The sequence below is a fragment of the Carassius gibelio genome, chromosome B16 (assembly GCF_023724105.1).
Source record: "Carassius gibelio isolate Cgi1373 ecotype wild population from Czech Republic chromosome B16, carGib1.2-hapl.c, whole genome shotgun sequence".
Lineage (NCBI taxonomy): Eukaryota > Metazoa > Chordata > Actinopteri > Cypriniformes > Cyprinidae > Carassius > Carassius gibelio.
This window is the reverse complement of record NC_068411.1, coordinates 15,979,210-16,000,940: the sequence shown is the minus strand read 5'-3', so window position 1 is coordinate 16,000,940 and position 21,731 is coordinate 15,979,210. Positions and strand designations below refer to the sequence as shown.

Here is a 21,731-nt window from a genome sequence, read left to right as displayed (position 1 = left end):
AAAATCAATATTCAAACACAAATCAAACATAAATAAATGTTATGTAAGGAATAAAGTACAGTTAGCCGATCGTCACAAAAAAAAAATAGAGCTTTCAGAAATAAAGAAACTATTTTTATGTACGTGTAAGGAAAAGTTTGAAGAAAGAAATAAGAAACTAGCACAGTTATGTAGGAAATCAGCTGCAGAAGACAACAATCAGTTATACAGTTTGGTCATCACACAAACTGTTTTGCAAAATGTGATCAGTAACCACTCAAAATCCAAAAGTATTTCAGACAGCCATATTTACTGACTATAATTTTAGAATGTTAGAAGTATAGATTGTCAATGTGTTTTCAGTGCTCAAAGTAATATTTTTTGTCATTTACAAAATTGCATTAATCTCATACCACAGTGTTGTTGAATGCTTGATATTGATCTTCAATGACTATACTTTTTCCCTTTTACTGAATTTACATATGTAACATCAAAATCTTTCTTTGTTTTTTCTTTGAGATAATTAGATTTCAAAACTCAAAAAATGTATTTGGTTTTATTATAATTTTATTTAAAAAAGAAAAGAAAAATATCCTTGAAATAAGCTGTTTGCATAAATGTTTTACATTGTTAAAAAGAGTATATTCCTTCAGTTTTTCAAATATGTTTACATTATTTTTCACCAACCACATTTTAACATGACTCTCAGTTTCCGCTGATGAAAAGCAGTCCCAAAACATGCTCTTCTCATCACCATTCCTCATATGGTGTCATTTTAATTCTGGGCAAAAAAAGTCTTTAAAGCTCTGTCTTGGTTTCATTTCACCACAAAATCTTTTCACACATAGTACTTGGCATATATCTTTTACATACAGATTTGAATCCCATTAGTGTACTGTAGTAAGTTTAAAAGTAATTGTTAGTCTTTCTGGCTTTTCTCAGATGTGTGCGCTAAGAATTTGGAGGCACTTTTCTAAACAGTTTTTGGATAGTTGATGTAACTTCCTAATTTAACCAACAGTACACATTGGGAAATTGTATTTACCCCTTTTCTTAATAATGCATTTTTTTTATTTTAGCTCTGACTCGTGCTCTCTAGTCTTTATTTTCAAAGTTGAATTTAAGATTCTCAAATTGCATGAATCCCCAGTTTTATTTTTTATTTTTTCAGTGATTCACATGTAAGGACTAAGGCAATTTTGACCTTATTAGGGCAGGTGTTTTTGTGAACACATGTGTAAAACAAAGACCAAATATATATTCAAAATTTAAGAGCACATCAGAAGTACAGTTTCTCAGTTTCAGTGTTTCAGAGTTGATAAATGGAGATCTGCATTTCTTCATATTTCAGTGAATTTATAATTGAATAAAATAAAAAGTTATGCTTTATAAATGTTGTATATCCAGATTAATATAGTTAATAATTACATATTAAAATTAAGCTCAAAACTAAGGTCTCTATTTCATATCAGGAATAAATGCTTTGGCATTAAAAGCAGCGGTATTCTGGTAATTATCGGATTTTGCAGTGTGGTTGTAATCATCAGCATGCTTTAATAGTTGGTTCGATGAAATGTTGCGCTGGTCGTAGCACTTGCAGTGCTGATCCTAGCAAAATATTCAAAACATGGTCATTACAACATGTACACTGATAAACTGAAAGTGAAGCAAAGTAAAAAGACTGATCTGAAAGAGCCAAAGACTGAACTGAATTAGTAACGTGTTCATTCTGCATGATGCATGCAGTAAAGAACGAGAGAATCTTTACTCATTCATACAGTCATAACAGGGTGTCATTTAGGGAGGCATTTAGTGTATGCTTGTGTGCTAGTGTAATATAAAAAAGTCTTCATAGTGTATTCATGCATATATATAAATATGTGTGGTATTTGTGATTTAGCTGTCATCAAGAGTGTGTATGGTGTGAGAGGGAAAGGGATGTGTGTTGTGAAATAACAAGAGGGCCTTTGTAAAAATTTAGGCCTGATCTCGTAGGCCTGCCTTAACAAGCAAGCCTGTGAGAAAGACGCTAACACACACAGTCTGTATAACAAAATTGCAGACCTGCTAAAATGTAAAAAAAATTTGATTTGCTTTTGTTGTTGTAATGTAATTTTGTATTGCTGCTCAGTTTTGATAGTTAACCTGTACGGTTAGCCCAGAGAATTATAAGCATTATAGGAGACTAATACTCTGAAATGTAATTATTGAAAAGTATATTGTTAATATTGATCTCTTTTAAATTATTAATATCTTAAAGCATGTTATTGTATTGTGATGACTGATGTGACTTCAACACACACAGATTTTTTTTTTATATACTGAACTTTTATAAATACTTTCATATATACTAAAATATACTAAACCAGCACATATAAATGGACATTTCACAATGCTGCCCATGTTTATAATAATTTGTAATCTTTCATATATAAAACAAGTTTTATTATTCAGATTAATTTGATAAAGACAGTAATTTGATAGTTTTAAGACAATTTGAAGTAAACAGACAATTCAATGTGTGCTTGTGTGTGTGTGTGTGTGTGTGTGTGTGTGTGTTCCTGGTATTTTCTAAGTTCTAATGTCCCCACAAGGATAGTAAAACCAGTCAGTTTTGACCTTGTAGAGATATTTTTTTAGTCCCCATGAGGAAAACAGCTTATAAATCGTATCAGTTTTTGTGTGGTAGGGTTAGGATAAGGAAAATAGAAAATAATGTTTGTACAGTATAAAAACTGTGTGTGTGTGTGTACCTAGTTAACTATGTTTTGAGGCAAATTTGATGTGAGCTAAATCTAAGCTTCTTTTGGGGTTTCTAAATTTTTTTTTTAAATTTGGGTTAGGTTTAGGTTGTAGTATATACAACTATCATATGTAAAAACAACAGAAATCAATAGAATGTTTCCGTTTAGATAGATTTACTGAAATGTGTGTGTGTGTGTGTGTGTGTGTGCAAGTTTATGGTCTTATTTCAGATGTGTTTATTGAGTGAAGGTTGATGTTTAGGATTACATCTATGATTGGTCCATATATGTTGTCTTACTCAGTAATATATGTGTTATATATTGCATAAGTGCAAAACTGTTTTGCTAATTTATTTCAAAACTGAAATAATGATTTTCAACTTGTTTTAGATAAAATACTGAAATATTGCAGCTTACAAACCCGTCAAAGCATCCTAAAAAAAACAGGTCATATTTTTCAGCTATTTTTGTTATTGTACATTATCTTAAAGGACATCTATAAATAAATTTAGATGATTGGTTTTGAGGGCACTCAGGGATCACATTTGAATACAGTGATTATGAGTATGATGTATATAACCAAAGTATTCTATAGTATTTGATATAAGCTAATATTGAAAACTAAAAAAAAAAAAACTTAAGAGAGAGGAAATACATTTCCTATATATCATGAGTCTCAAGTGAAAAAGTTGTATAAATTTACTATTTACTAAAAATACTATTTAGATATCAGAGAGAAAATATCTTTGTATCAAAGTATCTGAATCACTAAACAGCAGAATTTCATCTGTCATTTACTATGGCAATGATTCCAAACATTCTCGGCATCATTTAATCCACATCCTTAGCAAACACAGATGCACTAATCACTAGAGCCGACACAAATACTAACAATATGCATGTCTTTTTCTGTTGCTGTTTTTTTTTCTCTTCTAAAAACTGAATAACTGTACTACAACACTGAATCGAAAAGAAGTTAAACATTCAATTTTTTGCTGCAATTTTAAACTGATAAAATAGACTGTTTGTGTCTGCTTATTTCTCTGCTGAACATATATAGCACCTTCCTCAAACTTCAACGCATCACTTTAATTACATGTATTGCAGGCTGTTTTTATTTTGGGCTATAGTATAATTTTGTCTGTTTTTTGATACAGCGTTTCTGATGGTTCTCTGCCTCAATAGCACATAGGACATGATCTCTTCCATTTATGTGCCGAGTTCTGAGTCGCCATCTGTCGTATAGTCTAACTCTGCAATGTTTAGCACTTGTATGGTAGCACGGTGTCTCCCTTTTCATAATTTCTGTACTCATAATATCAATTTAATTATCTTCATTTTTTTCCATTCACCCACTTATTTGTGTCAGACTTTTTTACTGTTTTTCCCTCACCTATTTATTGCTCTCTGTCTCTCTCTCTCTCTCTCTCTCTGGTGCAGTGCAGAAGTCTCTCTGTTTCTCTGACCGTAGAGTATTCCCCGGGAATGCCATCCATTTCCTTTTTGTAGATTTCTGCATGAACACAAACATGTATATTGAACATTTATATAAACCACATCATAGATAGACAGCATTTTATATAATACTCTTTCATTGCTATATTGTGTGCCATCTTTCCTTGTATTCTACGTTTTAGTTCACACTAGTATCCGCTGAATGTTTGCTTTCTATGTTATATCTCAAGGGAGATCACAGGATCTAAAAATGAAGTCTCGTAAGACTCTTGCACATACATTCACATAAAAGCCCCCGTCTCTAGCTGTGATCTCTCCTTCACTCAGTCCTGTGTCTGCCAGAGCTGTGATCGCCTGTGTTTTTTCCACAGGGCAGTGCTGCCTCCTTGTGAGAAGAGTGTACCATTGCAGGCTTTAAAGAGACACCTGCGTAGTTTCATAACTACCTTTTTTAAATTTGTGGTGCATTTCATGGACCTGCACCTAGTCTATTAGACTTTCCTAACAGTGGTAAAAATGTTATAAGTGAGTGTATCGACGTGGATCAAAGGACATTAATCCAACATGATGGATTTTTGGTTAGCCAGCTTTTTTCTTGTCTTTGCCCCCTCCATATGTCCTTTGGAAAATAGCTGGAATGCTTTCACTGGCAGATGGCAGCAGTGATATAAATATCTTACAAAAGGGCAGTGTGTTCGTGGGGAGATAGTGCCATGGTCAGTGGTCACCAAAAGTGGCATGAGTAACAATACCCATAAACCTGTTGCTATGGAAACAGGGAGTGGGTTTTTTTGAGGTTGTGTTTTAATCACGTAAAAACAATGATTGGATAGGAGGAACAGAAAGGTTTTGGAGCATGGGGCTCTTAGACTATTAACCCTCAAACATACAGCACTGTACCAATCTCTACATGCGAGAAGTGTCGCTCATGGCCAACTAATTGCTGATTTGAGATATTTTACTGGCATTTTCCTGTATTCATATTACTATATTTAAAAGTAGTGAGCGATGTTATATTTTGCCCATGTGTCATTCTCAGTGGAATCAGTCAGGAAAGAGTTAAGAAGTTGTTTACTATGATCATAGTCTGAGCTGGAGGCTCTCGGGCTCACCTCATTGGCTGTTGCCAGGAGCTCAGTCCAAGCTCAGTGGCTGAGAGAGTGATTAGCGCCTCCCACTACTCTGACATTGTGTTATATGAGGAGCAATGTCTCTGATAACCCATTCTTACCTCAGTTTGATTTGCGTGGATTTCAGTACATCAGTTGAGTGTGTAAATATGTGTTCCTGCATAATCAAGTTTCCTATCATCAGTTCTTATTCTATTTCTCCTTTCCTGTTGTTCGATTACCATCTTCCCACATTCAGCGAACGAGGACGTTTACACAACTTTCACAACTCCCTCCTCCCCTCCTCTCCATGAAATGACTCTTGTTCTATTTTTATTCGCCTGACTTGCACAGTTTCCCCTTCCCACCCATTTTCCCTCTCTTTTCTCAAACATTCCACAGCCACTCTTTTTTTTTCACCCACTCTTGAGTGTCTTTCTGTTTGGTACTGATATATATATATATAAAATGTGTAGGATAGTCTTCAGGCATAAACGTAGCGTGGAATGTATTTCTCAGATAGTATCATGTTGTAATATTATTTGGCCTCTGTGTTTGAGTGGAAAATGTTACTGCACTTACGGTTAAAGTTTCCCTGCAGTTTTTCTCTCTCACACAAATCTTTCTTATTGTAGCGTGACTGTTTGTGAAGGGACTGGCTGATACTGGGCACAAGGCCAATACCCCTCTGCCCCAAACAAACAAACCAGTCACTGAACTCAGCATACACACAACCTACACACAAGCACGCTGACATTCATAGGCACCGTGAGCATGCCCGTGTCATGCCGCCTGAGAGTGGTATACTGATAATAGTGTTTTGGACAGTCACCTTTGTCTGTGACAGAATCACTATCAGCCGATTCACTGGTCAATGTCCCGATGGCAGTAACAGTGGTCACAAAGTTTAATCTCTGACCTATATTACTGCACTCAATCAAAACAAAGTTAAAAAACATTAAACAAATAGTAAAAAATGGGGCAATGTAAAGAATATTTCTCAACCTTTCTTCTTTTTTTCCATTTGCTTTTGATTATAACTGTAATGTGACAATTTTTTTTTTGACACTAGGCATTAAAATCAAAAGCATACTATTCTTACCTTTACTTACCACTCCAGAGAAGTTTTATAGGTGTTCAGTTCATACAAAAAAGAGCAATGTAGTGCTGAATATCAGCATAGAGATTAATCAGCTGCAAGTACTATGAACAATAAATTAATATCAAACAACCTACATTTCAGACAAAATATGTCAGTTTAGTTCCTTTATATGAAAGAAGCCAGAGCATCAAGCTTTGTGCATCACCAAACACCATGTCTGTATCACTCTCTGGTCTTGAACCCAGTGAACAGAAACCAGTAGAAAGAAACAAACTGTTACACAAAACATCACTCTTGAAACGTAGCTCAGCCAATCGGATTCGAGAACTGAAACTAACTGTTGTATAATGCTTACTACAGTGTTTTAAACTGTGTTTAGTGTATAGCTACAGTAGAGTTTATTGCAATGGTAATGAGATCAGTTTGTATTTGTATTTGTTAACTACAGTTTTGAAAGGAGAGGATTTGTCCAGCTGATGTAAGGATTTGTCACATGCCTTCGAGTCTTATCAATCTGTCCTCAAAATAACGCATTCGTCAATGTTATACACAATACAATGAATATAATACCTGTACAGTAGTTATGTCAAGCTGGGCTTTTTCCCATTAGAGTTACGCGGCTGCTTCAACGTCACAGTGGGAGCAAATATCACGAGAGCCCGCGTAAAGTCATGCCACAGATTCTGTGGCGCGTTATATATTTATGAGCTCGTTTTTTAGCCGCGGCCAGTGAGATGCAGAAAGCCAAAGCCGAATTTGCATATGACTGACATTCCAACGCACACTCCGACCAATCACCGCGCCGGATTGTCTTACGATAGGTTGCGTGGATGACCAATCAGAGAAAGCATTCGAAGAGTAAAAGGCGGGTCACGCGCTGGGCGAGGCTGACACGCTGAAAGAGCGAAAGAGGACAGCCTACTATACAACAAGAGGAAGAGGGAGGGAAAGAGAAAGAAAGAACGGGTTTGCAAAGCGAGAGAGGAGAGCGAAATCGAGGGAAGAGTCGTGGCCAGTTGAATGATGTTATGAGACAACGACTTATTTACTACGAACCCCCACAGAGCGAGCGGAGAGAAGCGCGTGATCATCCGCAGCGGATCGGACAGTGACCCGCAGCAGGAGAACCGCACTGGACTTTAGGGGCTGTTATTACACCTCAGAGCCGTTATTTCATCACAACAGCACTGCACCGGATCATCTCGGTCCAGCCTTTCTTTTCTGTTTTGTATTTCCCCGCCGTTGCCCGCAGTCGGTTAGGACACGGCGGAGTCTGACCGTTATTTCTTAGTGGATTTCTTACTAGTTTGGCGATTGTGTCAGAGCCGAAGGCGAGGCGTTAACTGCACGATTAGCTTTTTAGTTGAGACTTTTTGGGGCTGGGGTGTGTGTGCGAGGGAGGGGGTCTCGGAGCAGGCATTTAAAACCAAGTCGTTGCAACTAGAGTCCAGTTTAAGCGAAACGTGCGTCGTTTGTAAGCCCGAGCGAGATCAAAACAAACGTTTCCACAAAGGCAAGGCGATAAAAGGCGAGAAAGACAAAACGATGCTTTCTGCGTTTAGGGATAACGTTAGAGGATCAGCGTGCGGTGGTACAATCTACAGGGGCTTCATTTTCTTTGACATAATATGAGAATGCTGCTTAGAGTTGCGTGTGGTGAAGTAGTATTTATAGCAAAATATAGAGCATTTTAATGACACGATTACTTGCGTAATTACAGCGAACAACTCCAGCGCTACTAACTGTTACAGTTTGAGTAATGATTGTTGCTCTGGAGCACTGCACAGGTGTTGTTTCTCTATTGAATCCAGTTGTCTTCTGTCTTTTTACTCGAGACCACTCACTGGTTTTGTTGGTTTCTCTCTTTCAGGCACCCGTCTCTTCCCCTTTTTAAGTCCTAACTTGGGTGTTTTCCGTGTAGTGACATGAGGACAGGTTTTGTTGTGGCGGCCGGCGGTGCGGATGCGAGTCCAGGGGCGTTCCCGAGGGGACGGACTCATATGGAGCTGTGCTGCTGAAACCAGCTCCGGTTCTCCCAAATGCAGCCCCTAGACCAAAGTGGCAGTACAGAATGAGTCTGGTTACTACTTGTGTACTGGGCAGGGTGTACTTATGCGTTTGTCAATCAGAGATTGAGGCCAAACTGATGAATATAGGTCAGATATGAAAACAGGATGTGGATCTGCACTGACAAGCAGAGAGAATAATAGTGACCACGTGAAAAGACAGATGTGTATTACATGTGGCCTTTTATTATTAAGCATTTGATTCGTATAATTTCCCTGTCGGATGGATATTGCATTTGGTTAGTATTTTAAATAGAAGATCGCTTCCGTTGAGAGTCGCAACCCAAAGAATAAATTACACTCGTACTGCGGGTGTAGTAGCACCATGATCGTGCTAACCTGCTAATCTGGCAGATTTGGGCTTCCTATTTTCACGACGATTTACTGAGACAACCGTTTCCACGTTTTAGACAGTGGTTAGTTGATGCATGCAGTGCTCTTTTATTTTTTTGTAACCGTATTTAATACTATTTATCGCCCAACTAGTTATTAATCGTGATATTGTACATGTAAATCCCACTGTGCTGAGGTGAGCTCAGGTCGAGGACTGTTGCACTACTCGAGCCCGAGGATGACTGAGAGGCCTACTTAACCCCTTCATCCCCGCAGCTATCCGTCAATGTAAACAAGCTCAAACTGGGGGGCAAACAGGACCAAAAATAAACAACATCATCCAAATAAAACCAAACCCGTTTCTGCATTTCGAACCTCAATAGTGTGTTTACTCGTAACTGTGTTCACGACAGTGTTTTAATGCCAAGATCGCCATTTGTTGTAATCTGCGCGTTCCTGAAGGTGGAACGTCGCTTTACTCTTCTGTGCGGTACCTGATAGCACGATGTCATCATTTTACTACAATAGATCCGGTGTCTGAGCCAATAAATCAAAGAATACAGAAGGACGTGATCAAAAACTAAAGATCATTGTGACTGAACGACGGCAGGTCATTACCAAGAACATTTGGTACCAACATGAAGAAACTCCAGTAGACGGATGCTGGCTGCATCGTTTATGGCCGCTTATCTTCATCGCTTGACTCAACATCACCTGTCTGGGAAAACGTCATGTGGATATTTAATTTTTAATCGCAAATACTTGTTTTACACTATATTAGACTAACGTGTGAACAAGTACCTCTATGTAATATTACATGTTTGTGAAGTTTTTTCCGTAAAAAAAAAAAGCATTTCAAGCTTTTTACTCGACCATGTTTTCATCGGAAAGCCCGCAGTATCTTCGCCAGGGACTCAGCATGTTCGGTCAGTCATTATTACTCAACTTGTCTGATTGTTTTTCTTTCACTGCTGAAATACAGTATTGGTAAATCGTCACTGTGTCGATTTAACTGCAGCAGAAAATAATTTCATGAACAGCCTGTTCCTGAATCATTATTTTGGAAGTGATTGTTTGGCGCCAAATACAGCCTGCTTAATATCTGTCGCGTACAATATGTTTATGCACTTACTGTATTCATGACAGTCTGTCTTCTTTAATCTGTTTTTGTAATGTGAAACAAAATTATGCTACAACTACACGAGTTTTCTCTTATAATATTCAAATATTTATGACAGCTTAATTTAGTAACAAATAGCTTTTTTGTTACTGTTAATGGTTTTATATGTTTTGGTCTGTTATCCTTGATCTCCCTCCATCATTTTGTCTATTTTGATGTTGTTTGTACATTAAATATTTATTTTGTTATCATACAGAGTGAAACTGAGATTTGTAAATAGCATCTAAATCAAGAAATAATTGTATGTTACAGTTGTCCATCCAATGATATAACATTATTATGTGCATAAGCGTGTATTCATGTGGCTCATCAGGCTGTGATTTGGGTGTTGATATGGTTTATTGCTTGCTGTTAATACTGGCTAGACTGAATGCTCTTTTATTTTCTCCTGTAGTGTGGACTAATGTTGAGCCCAGATCGGTTCCAGTGTTTCCTTGGCATTCATTGGTCCCTTTCCTGGCACCCACCCAATCAGATCCATCGGCTCAGCCTGGTGAGGGCCAACAAACTGTCAGTCATCCGCAGACATCTTCTCTGAAGAAAGGTAATTTAGTTCATACAGCCATTGTCTGATTCCAAAATGAGCTAAAATGTGTTTGTCAAGAGATTATAAAAACATAATTATGGTAGATATAAAAAAAATTCAGGAGCATGTTTCCTGGGATAATCCGGATGCTGTTATGTATCTGGCCTCTCCTGTCACATCTGCAGTGACTCTCTGTAACTCTAGCTGCTGTAATTTAGCCATTACCCAGTGCAACGATTGACCTCAGAGGTTGCCAGATTGGAGGGATTCATTAAAGATGCTGTAATGAATAACCCGTCTTTCACTTTCAGAGGCTCAGAGCGGGTCAGTGCTGAAGGAGATTATAGAGGGAGCACCTAACCCTTCCTCACGCCCCACTCCCTCCGCCGATGAACTGCTCCCGGAGAGAGAGAAAGATGCGGAGCGAGAGAGACCTGACAGTGAAACAGAAAGTGACGTTGATGATCCGTGAGTGGTCTAGTGTGTGTGTGTGTGTGTGTGTGTGTGTGTGAGATGCGTCACATTCTGTTTGAATGTGTTTTGTTCCTGGTGTTCCTGTGTGTGGAAAGAGCTGCATAATGGCACCACAAAGAAAGAGAGAACAAAAGCATTCCTCTTTCTCCTGTATCTGTATATGAATGACAGCAGAAAACCAGAGGCAGTTTACATTAATGAGCTGTCATCTCAATACACTTCTCTCACTTGTTTTTCCCACTCCTTTATGAATCACATATAAAATTCTGCTTGCTTTATAATCATTAAGTCATGTAGTACAGTTCCTGCTCAATGTGCTTTATCCATTAAGCTTATTGTATTATCTTCGCATTAAGGTGTTATTGACATTCGCAAAGCATCCATCCCTTTAATATTGTACTCTGGATATTATAGAAGTGTTGAAGCTCTGTGCTTTCTGTTTTGGTGGTGGGCTGCAAAGCAGTAGCTCATGGACACAGTGCATTGCAGTTTTCAGTAATTGGCTCGGTGCATTCTGCTGTATGTTTCACGGCACAGTGAAGAGCCCTGAGTGTTGCAAGAGTGAAATTGGTGGATCTTTTGGGCCTCAGTAGCTATACGGTCGTGACTGTGTAATAATTATTAGTTAAATACCAAAGAGCATGTATAATAGAAAAATCCATCTTCAAACTTATGTGCATGCAAGTAGTAATACATCATCTTAATGTCTCCGCACTTAATAAGATAACTCAGATGAGGATGGCGTGTTGTCCTCGCGCTTGTTAAAAATAGGCAGCTGTGATCAAATGTTTCCTTTGTATTGAAGTTTGAAGTGTGAGAAACAATGTTCCTTGTTGTAAGCTAGAAAGAGAGATCGTTGTGCGTTTATTAGCGATAGACCGGCATAATCAATGTATGCTGCTGGATCTTCTCATATTATTTTGTATTAACTGCCATTTGTGTGTGCAGGTTTTTCCCAGGTGTTCTTCCTGATCCGCCAATTTCTGCGTCTCCTGGAAAACGTAGATCTCAGTCCCTCAGTGCACTGCCCAAAGATGACAAAACCAGTCCTGGAAAGGTAAACGTTTACACATGTGCGTTTTTAATAAGATTGTGCTATTTTTTTAATTTATGATTAATATTTGTTATTATTAATGTTGAAAATGGGCTCCTAATGCTATTATAGATACCTTTTTTTTCAAGATGATCAATAGACAGGATGTTTGTTAAATAAGTCCTTACTGCCACTTTTAATCAATTTAATGTGTCCTTGCTGAGTAAATGTGTTCATTTCTTTTTTGAAAACATCATACTGACCTGAATTTTTGAATGGTAGTGTATCCTTGTGTGAAAGCCTTATTCTTTCACACAGACTCATTTACTCATTCCTTATTATCCTTTCACTTTACAGAGGGAGAAAGACCACATCCGGAGGCCCATGAATGCATTTATGATCTTCAGCAAGCGGCATCGTGCACTGGTTCATCAGAGACACCCAAACCAGGACAACCGCACTGTCAGCAAGATACTTGGAGAGTGGTGGTATGCTTTGGGACCCAAAGAGAAGCAGAAATACCACGACCTCGCATTTCAGGTTACTGGAAACGTCTTGCAGATATGAATGGTTAGACACCGATTAACCCCATTAAGTCTTTCCAGCCCCCGTAAATGTTTTTCTCACTCATTTACAGGTGAAGGAGGCACACTTTAAGGCACATCCTGACTGGAAATGGTGTAATAAGGACAGAAAGAAATCCAGCAGCGAGGGACGTGGTGTTCCAGGGGGCAAAGACATCCGCGAGAGGAGCATGTCAGAAACCACAGGTGTGGAACAGGACAAGAAGTGAAGATTGTCACTGTGGGCAGTGTTATGGATGGATTATATGGTGTTATGTGTATGGATTATAGTTACACGTTTTTTTAAAGTAATTATTAGTTCAATAGTTTATCAGTCTTCTTAATATCTGAAAGGATTTTGCTCCAGAGTTCAACAACAAGGTTTTTTTTTTTTCAGCTGGTGATTTTTTTGCATCAGTAAGGTTTTTCTTTATGAAGATAACTACTACTGTATTTTTCTGAATATAAGATGAACCTGGTTATAAGACAATCCACTTTTTCAAGATTTTTGAAGATCAGATCTTGTCTTCTCTTGACCCAATTCCTTAAATATGTTATACATTTTCAAGTCATGTGATTTATTGGTATTGTTTATTTCATAATTTACCAACATAACTACATGTTTCACACTCATATTTTCTTTTGAGCTGTATTTATAATGTAGTGATATACAACGTGTGCCACCGCATTTAGTTTATAGCAATTGAAGAATGCGTGCAACAAGCACAGTGTAACACCTGACAGGAGAAAGTTCATTTTTCTGAGGTGAGAGAGACTTATAACCCGACAACATCTTATCTGACCATAGATACTGAATCAAGACAACTCCTTTTTTCTGGCACTCTTAAAGGGTGAGTTAACCCAAAAATGAAAATTCTGTTGTTAATTATAGTTATTTTTGGCCAAGTCCAGGAGTTTTTTGACCTTCTATACTACATTCAAGGCTCAGAAAGGTAGTAAGGACATCATTAGAATAGTCCATAGCCACCTTTCCATCGAAATTACCTGGAAAAATTTGTCCCAGGAACTTTTTTTCCTCCAGACCTGTTGCTGTCTGCGTTTCCATTACAGTCTAAAGTACTAAAAAGATTTGGCAAATAGTTTGGTGGGATAGGTCTGTGCGCGTTTCTCAATTTTAAGTATGCGAATTTCGAACTTGCATCCTCGGTAGTTCGCACTTCGCAATCTGATCTCCTGAGGTTGGGACAACGCAAGTCTGGTAATTCTGCAAATGGAACATCAGCGTAATTGATAACTTCAGTCAGCTCCCCTTGGCTACTGCAATTTTCCTCACTGTATGTACAATTAGACGAATTGAATTGAATTGAATTGAGACTAAATGTAATCTGAAATACCATTGCCTCTTTTCGTTTTCATTTAAACCTGAATGTAGAAATGTAGTTTAGGGAACGTACATACATTACAGTGAAACAAAATATTATATCAAACAGTATTGCATCTTTTTCATTTAAATTTTAACATATTAATAGATTAATAGAATAAAGACCAAAGATTATCTATAAGATTTACCCAAAACAAATTATAACTTATGTTTAACCACTACAGAGACATCAGAGCCAGCGGCAAATGTCAGAAAAACTGCTCTCGTAGGGATCGCGTGGAGGTCACGTCTCCGAGATCGGCGAAGCACATTTTCAAATAGGCGCTGTCTTTACAAATAAACAGCATATTTGATTTTTAAACAAATACATTCTCACCTGAAATACTTTGAAAACTACATTTCATGTAAAGAAATACAATGCTGGTAGAACTCAACCAATCAGCATGTTCAGCGCCAAAGTCCCGCCCCTGAAAGTTCCAGACCTTTGAAAAAGTACTACCTCACGAGCAGGGACTTTCTGGGGGGCAAATTTTTACCCAGAACTTTATTTAGATCTCGGTTTATGCTGTGGAAACACACAGAGTACCAGCTCAAAGTCCCTGGAGAAAGTTTGTGGGGTGGAAATGGATATCAGTGGTTAAATCTTAATTTTGTGAAGCTAAGAGCTAATACTTTTTTTGCACAAAGAAAACAAAGATCAGACTTTATTCAACAATTTCTTCTTTCTTGTGTCAGCTGTCAGTGTACATTCACAAAAGTACCACGCAGAGATATAAAGAGTATTTGAGAACCATACTTGAGTAAAAGTACAGATACCTTACAGTGAAAATTACTCCACTGCAAGTTACAAGCAGTGTAACAATACTTAAATATTTTACTTATACTAAATATAGGCTCAAAGAAGCGCTAGTCAAAGAGATACCAGTGAAAATCTGTAATGTTGTGGTGAAGCTGGGGAAAAGAGGCAGAAACAAGGATCTATGTGCAGGTATTTAATTGAAAACCTAGAACAAAAACAAAAATCAAAAACCACAGGGAACAAAGCATGCCAGGCAAACAGACAACTATGACATTCAATAACTCACAAGAAACTAGAGTAACACTAGGGATATATATACACGGGGTTAACAAGATAAAAAGACACACCTGGGGAAACTAATCAAGGGGAACCAATGAACAAACGAACTACAAACTGACTACAAAACCCACGGGAGACAAGAAGTGACAAAAATCCAAGACGAAGCACAGAGAACATGTAACAAAAACAAGAAAGAGTTGATTTGTGAAGAGAACAATAATGTTCATTATTTAAAACCAAACTAAAACTGAACACCTCAAAACTGCAAAAAACAACAACAACAACATTTTCCTTCAAAAAGATCTATTTAGTATAATGAAAAAATAAAACTCTCAGGTAAAATTAAAAAGACAAAACCTTCTTGCTCTGGATGTGCTGGTTTTGTCCCCATTGCCGGCTGCAGTCTTGTCCTCAACTCATTTAACCTGTGATCCACAACTACTTGCTAATGAACTCGCATTCAAGTAAAGTAGCCATGTTTACAAGTTTGGGTGAGTAGGGGCAAAATGAGTACTTTAAGTGCCCTGTAGTTGGCAATTTCACTTTTGTAGCAGAAATAAACTGCTGCAGAAAAAGCTAGGTGCAATGCAAAATGTAATATACATTTGCCACTAAAGAGTACAGATACTCATTCAAAAATGCAGTGAAGTAGAGTGAAATCTGCTTGTAACTAAGGTGCAGCCCATCCAGGTTCTACGTATGTAAATGTATTCCTGTAGCTTCATAAAATTAAGGTTAAACCCCTATGTCCTTACTACCTTTCTGGAGCTTCAACGTGTCAGTTGCGTTGCTATTTATGGAGGGTCAAAAAGCTCTCAGATTTCATCAAAAATAAAAAAATAAATAATCAAGGCTGATAGTAAGCCATGCAAATGAAAAATAAAGCCAAACTGGACACAAGAAGAGCTGTTACTTCTTGCCGAACTGATTAATGAAAACAAGGATTTAGGTTAATCAAAAGAAAATTGCCCCTACAAGTTCTACAACGGTAATAATACCCCCGTGATAAAGGCGAAACACCTTTTTAAAAGCCCATTGTCATCAAATGTATCTTAAATGTTTACATTCTAAGGCAGATTGCCGGCAACAGCCATTTTAGGATCGTTACTTTGTGGTTCGGTCTTAGTGACTTGGGGTCTTCTTCACCACACCTAACATTTCACAGATTTAGGAGCTAGTTTTATTGACAAAATGCTTTATGAAACACTCTTTATTTTTTTTAAATAACACGCCCGTTATTTTTTAAAGATTTTCTCCTGAATCTGCGATTTATTAGCTAGCCTTAAGATGTTTTGTGAATACGGCCCAGATTTGTTCTTAGTGTGACAGTGCACAGTGTTGCACAGTGAATCATATTTTAATCTTGATCACAATTTCTGCTTCTCTTTGGTTATTGATCTTTCATTTTAATTTGGCATTTGCATTATCTTGAATTGGTAACAAGCCTCCACAAGCTTCTATGTTTATGGTTGCCAGATTTCAAGGGTTTAAATCCCCAGTCAGAGCTTTTTTTCAGGAATCATTTTATGCACAGTAGTTCTTCCCAACCTGGAAACCATGGGCACACACTCTCTCTGCATTACGAAAAAATTGCTGATAAGCTGAAAACACTTGCATACATTTAAGCTGGAGTTTAGTGATCTCTATTGAAATATTCTGCTCAAAAATAAAAAAGTAATACAGTCTATTCACGCAGTTGTTTGTGCTGTTTGCTGTGACTAAGTCTGTGACAAACCATGTTAGTTGAATTTTTCCGATGAAATGTAAAAAAAAAAAAAAAAGTCAATGATCATGATTTAGTAATCATAAAAATTTCCATTGTGAATGCACAAAATGACATCAAATTGTTCATATGTAATTCAGAACCTCCATCTGTGTCAATGGGAATGGAGCTCAAAGGTGTGGGGCCTGGGATGGTGAGCGTGTCAGAGCGAGTTGGAGGTGAGGGACATAGTCAATTGCCTCGTCCTCGTGCCTTCTCTCAGAGCGCCATGCACAATCTGGAGAGGAGCGAGAGAGGCAATCCACAGGCACTCGCTGAGCTCACACAGGTATTACATGCACACTTGTGCAAGTGAGACATTTTCAGAGATTCATGCTCAACTTACTCTTTCTGTATTGTTAGATGTGTGGTGATGGTGGTCAGGTTGCTGGGCGGGGTGCTCTCTCTCAGACACAGAGGGGGGTAAGTGAGGACATGACAAGTGACGAAGAGCGTATGGTCATCTGTGAAGAAGAGGGGGATGATGATGTCATTGGTGAGTCAGACTTCATCATTTAAGACTACTATATGTATTGCCAAGAGTTTTCCAAAACAAATTAAGTAAGTGCTGATGTCATTTCTGTCGTCAAGACTTTTGTATTTATTAGCAATTGTGTTAGTCATTATTGTGTGTAATGTCTTATTCAGATGACTCATATCCAGGCAGCTCCATTGACCTAAAGTGTAAGGAGAGGGTGACAGACAGTGATAGTGAAAATGGATCTGGAGATGAAGGAGAACGCAAGGTATCATCTCGCATATTTCACATCTGTTAGCCTGTCTGTGTTGATCTGTACAAAAATATAATGTTTAAAGGAATAACTCACTCGAAAATGAACATTTTGTCATCATTTACTAAGCCTTATGTTGCTCCGAGAACCACAAAAGACTAAATATTAGAGAAATTCTGCTTCACCATACAGTGAAAGTGGAGGATGACATTTGTTCTACATTTAAGCCTACATTTACTTAATGTGAGGATAAGGCCATAATGTAGGATGTTATTTACTGATAGACGCTCATTCTGATGAAGCTCTATAAAATTTCATTCTTGCTCGAGATCAATTAAAAAATGGCACCTTTGGACGTGTCACACCAGGTTTGACGCCATTGGTGCCAAATGCCATTAGTTCTTGCATTTTAAATGAAAATAAGTGATAAGAAAATAACTTGATTGCTGTATTTGAACATTCTAAAAATGACATTTAGGATTTTCGGAGCTGTGGCTGTCAGGGTTCATTATCAGTGAACAATGACTGATATTCCAGTCTGTTCAAATCTATTGCATGGCTACGAAAGACTTATAAAGTATAAACTATATAAGAGTATAAAGAACAGTTCGTATAGCCTACGTATTTTCCTTTTTGTAGTTTGAAAATATGAAATGAAAATGAAATGAAAATGAATGAAACTGAATGAATGAAAATTCGTCATGACATTTGCCAAGTATGGTAACATCCAATTGCGCACACACACAGTAGTGAGAAGTGAACACACCGTGAACACACCCCCGGAGCAGTGAGCAGCTATATCCAGTGCCCGGGGAGCAACTGGCACTTCAGCCTTGGGTATTGAGGGTGGAAAAGAGCACTGTTCATTCACTCCCCCCACTAAAAACTTCTGCCAGCACGACACTCGAACCGGTGACCTTCGGATAACTAGTCCAAGTCTTTAAACCATTAGGCCACAGCTGCTCCAAATTTACATCGCTATTCATGAGTGTGTATGGAAATGAGAAGTATTCCTACTAAAGGCCTGATCACACCAACAAAGATGAGTCAGATTTTCACATTATTTGTCTGTTCAGTCCAGTGTGTAAATGTGTATAAATTGGCGGATGGGGCTAAATGAAAATGCTAATTCACTCTCTGACAGTAGGTTTTTACAACCCCAATTCCAGAGAAGTTGGGACGTTTTGTAAAATGCAGTAAAATCAAGAATTTGTGATATGGTAATTCTCTTGAACTTTTATTTAATTGACAACAGTACAAAGAAAAGATTTCCAAAGTTTTCACTGACCAGTGTAAATTTATTTTGTAAATATTACATTTTGTTTTTGACGGCTGCAGCACATTCCAAAAAAGTTGGGACAGAGGCAAAATAAAAGTGAAAAACTTAAAGAATATCTACATTAAACTGTTTTGAAACAGTTCAGAGTAAACAGGTGAATTGGTAATAGGTCAAGTTATCATGTTTGGGTATAAAAGGAGCATCTCAGTCTTTGCAAGCAAAGCCGGATCATTGCTCATCACTTTCTGCCGAATCCCTGGGCCAGAGCTCATTTCAGATGGTCAAAAAGACTGATTTCCACATTTTAACTTTTTTACCCGGGAAAGATTTTGGGTTCTCAGCCCCAAAGACCAAAGGGACCATTCAGACTTACATTAGCGATATGTGCTGTTGACATGGAGACATATGTTGGGATTGTACGGAGACATATACTGCTATCAAGATGATGTCTTTTATGGGAAGTCCATGGTTATTAGATCAACACAATGCCAGTTCTCATTCTGCATGTGCTACAACAGTGTGGTTTTGTAGAGACAGAGTGAATGTGTTAGACTGACCTACTTCCTATTGAAAATGTATTACCAGTCATAAAAAGGAGAATTAGACAATGACGATCACAGACTGCTGAGCTTCTGAAGTCTTGTATTAAGCAAGACTGGACAAAAATTTGTATAGTATAGTATTCTCAATTCCAAAACAATTAAACGTTGTAATTAAAAGGATGGTTGATGTGACTCAGCATTAAACATGCCTTTTTCCCAACGTTTTTGGAGTGTCTTCAAAATCAAAATTTGTTCATATTTACAAAATACATTTATGTTGATCAGTGAAAACTTTGGAAATATTACTTTGTACTTTTGTCAATTAAATAAAAGTTAAGGAGAATGCCAATGGCTGAATACCATTGTCCATGTTGGTCTGAACGGGCGCAATAAGAACCATTTATTAAAATGTAAATGTTTATCGCATTGCTTTTTTTACACCAAACATTCATCAGGGTGTGAACAGGCATCTTTAATGACATTGGGGTGAGTAAATGATGTCAATTTTCAGATGAACTGTGCCTTGATGAATTTAGTCCCAAAAAACGGTGAAGTGTAGAACAAATTTCTCCCTGTGGAACTAGAAAATAGCTTGTGGTCCTAAAGCATTTAACTAGTTTAATTATTAATGAAGTTTACAGAAGTCTATTGCACAGTATTTTTATTAACTGGTAAAGGATAAATGTCATTACATATGCTTTCTGTCTTTGGCTAATTGATGTTCTCCTCTTTTCTCTGCTGCTTTATCACTTGCGTGGCATCAGAGAGTTTTTGCTCCTGTGATTTGCTCCTCATCTTATGGCCCCGGTCATGGTCGGAGCGTGTCTCTCTCCTCCTACCCCACCTCTAGACATTTTAGCGATGCTTCATCAAAAAGAAAGCGAGCAGTGGAGGGAGGTGATGGAGAAAGAAGGGAAGGTGAAGGAACAGTGTCCCAGCCCACTGGGGGTCAGTCCATCCTGGTCAGTTCAGCCGGGGGAGTGTCGTCAGTGCTAGGAGCGGTGAGAGTGGCGTCCACTGTTGTCACCAATGTGGTGCGACCTGTGGTCAGCACGCCGGTGCCGATCGCCAGCAAGTCCCCACATGACCGGAAACTCGCTCCACCACAAACGCAGCTTTTCATTGGACCTGGAACCACAGGAAACCCAGCAACAGCTTCAGCTGGAGGGGGTGGGTACTATTCCTCATCATCGCCCAATCCTGTTAGTGCATCAGGAGCTCAAGGGGGACTAGTGACCAATATAGTTTTGGGAGGCACATTCCAAGGCCCACCCGCCGTACAGCTTGTCACACCACCTCCTTCAGCCTCCCCAGCATCAGCCCCACTTACTCATAGTAACGGTCCAATTCCTTTGCCCGTTCTGCAGTCGCACATTCTCCCCTCTGCCTCAATAACGCCTTTATCAGGTCAAAAACCCATAACACAGGTCCAGTACATTCTCCCTACCCTCTCTACCAACAATCCCAAGAGCCCCTCCCCTCAGCAGGCCAGTCAGCCAACCAGTATCTTCACCCTACCTACAGCTCTGCCCACTCACGCCTCGTTGGCCAACGGGAAGCAGTCGGGATACGTCTCCAGTCCTGCTGTGGGTGTAGTTAGCCCAGGAACCAGAGGTGAGGAGATATATACAGTTTAATAACACACTAAGAGATATTAGAGAATAATAAACTTGTTGCAATATGTGTCATCATATTAATAAAAAAAAAAACAGTAACCATTTTCATACAAAATCTGTTACATTGCAATAAAATTGCCAGATTACATCAGCATGAAAAAGCCAATGAATTTATTCAGGCAGTTCATGAGTTTAATGGAAAGCTATTAATTAATTAAAGCATACATTTTTTTTTATTATAAATACTTTTAAAATAACATCAATCAAAATAAAATATAAAAAAAAACATTTTATTTATTTATTTGATTTCATGTGACTATTGAACAACATCAGAGAACCATAAACATGCAAATGTGGTATTTAATGAAAAATGTTTATTTTAGCTCACGGGTACTTCAAGTAAATATATTAGTTTGGGAATGTATTACATGTAAATAAGAAATAAACTGTATTTGGGTCTTTTAATGTGTTTGAATTAATTGAGTGATTAATTCAAATAAAAATGAATGCTTACTCCGTATTTGATACAATGTTAAATCACTTCTTAAACCTGAAAAGGATTTTTGTAAATGAAGTGTTCAAATGCTGTTTAGCAATGGGACGGATGACTGGTCTTTTTGTGAATGTTTACAAAACTGAAAGACTTTCTAAGGTGTTTGTGTATATATATATATATATATATATATATATATATATATATATATATATATATATGTATGTATGTATGTATGTATGTATGTATGTATGTGTGGTATTTAAAAGAGTTTGGAAGAATTTCAATTGGAAATTGTGAGAATTATGATTACGACTATTTTAA

The 21,731-nt window shown here is 37.8% G+C and overlaps 1 protein-coding gene and 1 long non-coding RNA gene across 3 annotated transcripts in view; one reads left to right on the top strand and one right to left on the bottom strand.

Moving 5' to 3' along the window:
• Window positions 1–21,731, top strand: part of LOC127975378 (protein capicua homolog) — a 49,295-nt gene that overhangs the window by 14,662 nt on the left and 12,902 nt on the right. For both annotated transcript variants that reach the window (XM_052579412.1, XM_052579414.1), the window contains exons 3-11: window positions 10,363–10,512; window positions 10,806–10,962; window positions 11,917–12,025; window positions 12,359–12,541; window positions 12,639–12,771; window positions 16,848–17,035; window positions 17,110–17,242; window positions 17,395–17,492; window positions 20,063–20,912. In XM_052579412.1, coding sequence (XP_052435372.1) covers window positions 10,363–10,512; window positions 10,806–10,962; window positions 11,917–12,025; window positions 12,359–12,541; window positions 12,639–12,771; window positions 16,848–17,035; window positions 17,110–17,242; window positions 17,395–17,492; window positions 20,063–20,912 — 2,001 coding nt within the window. The remainder of the gene's footprint in view (window positions 1–10,362; window positions 10,513–10,805; window positions 10,963–11,916; window positions 12,026–12,358; window positions 12,542–12,638; window positions 12,772–16,847; window positions 17,036–17,109; window positions 17,243–17,394; window positions 17,493–20,062; window positions 20,913–21,731) is intronic.
• Window positions 1,334–7,069, bottom strand: LOC127975380 (uncharacterized). Its single transcript, XR_008157510.1, has 3 exons — window positions 6,960–7,069; window positions 4,117–4,236; window positions 1,334–1,587 (listed from the first exon to the last, which is right to left on the bottom strand). It is a non-coding gene; the product is annotated as an uncharacterized LOC127975380 (long non-coding RNA).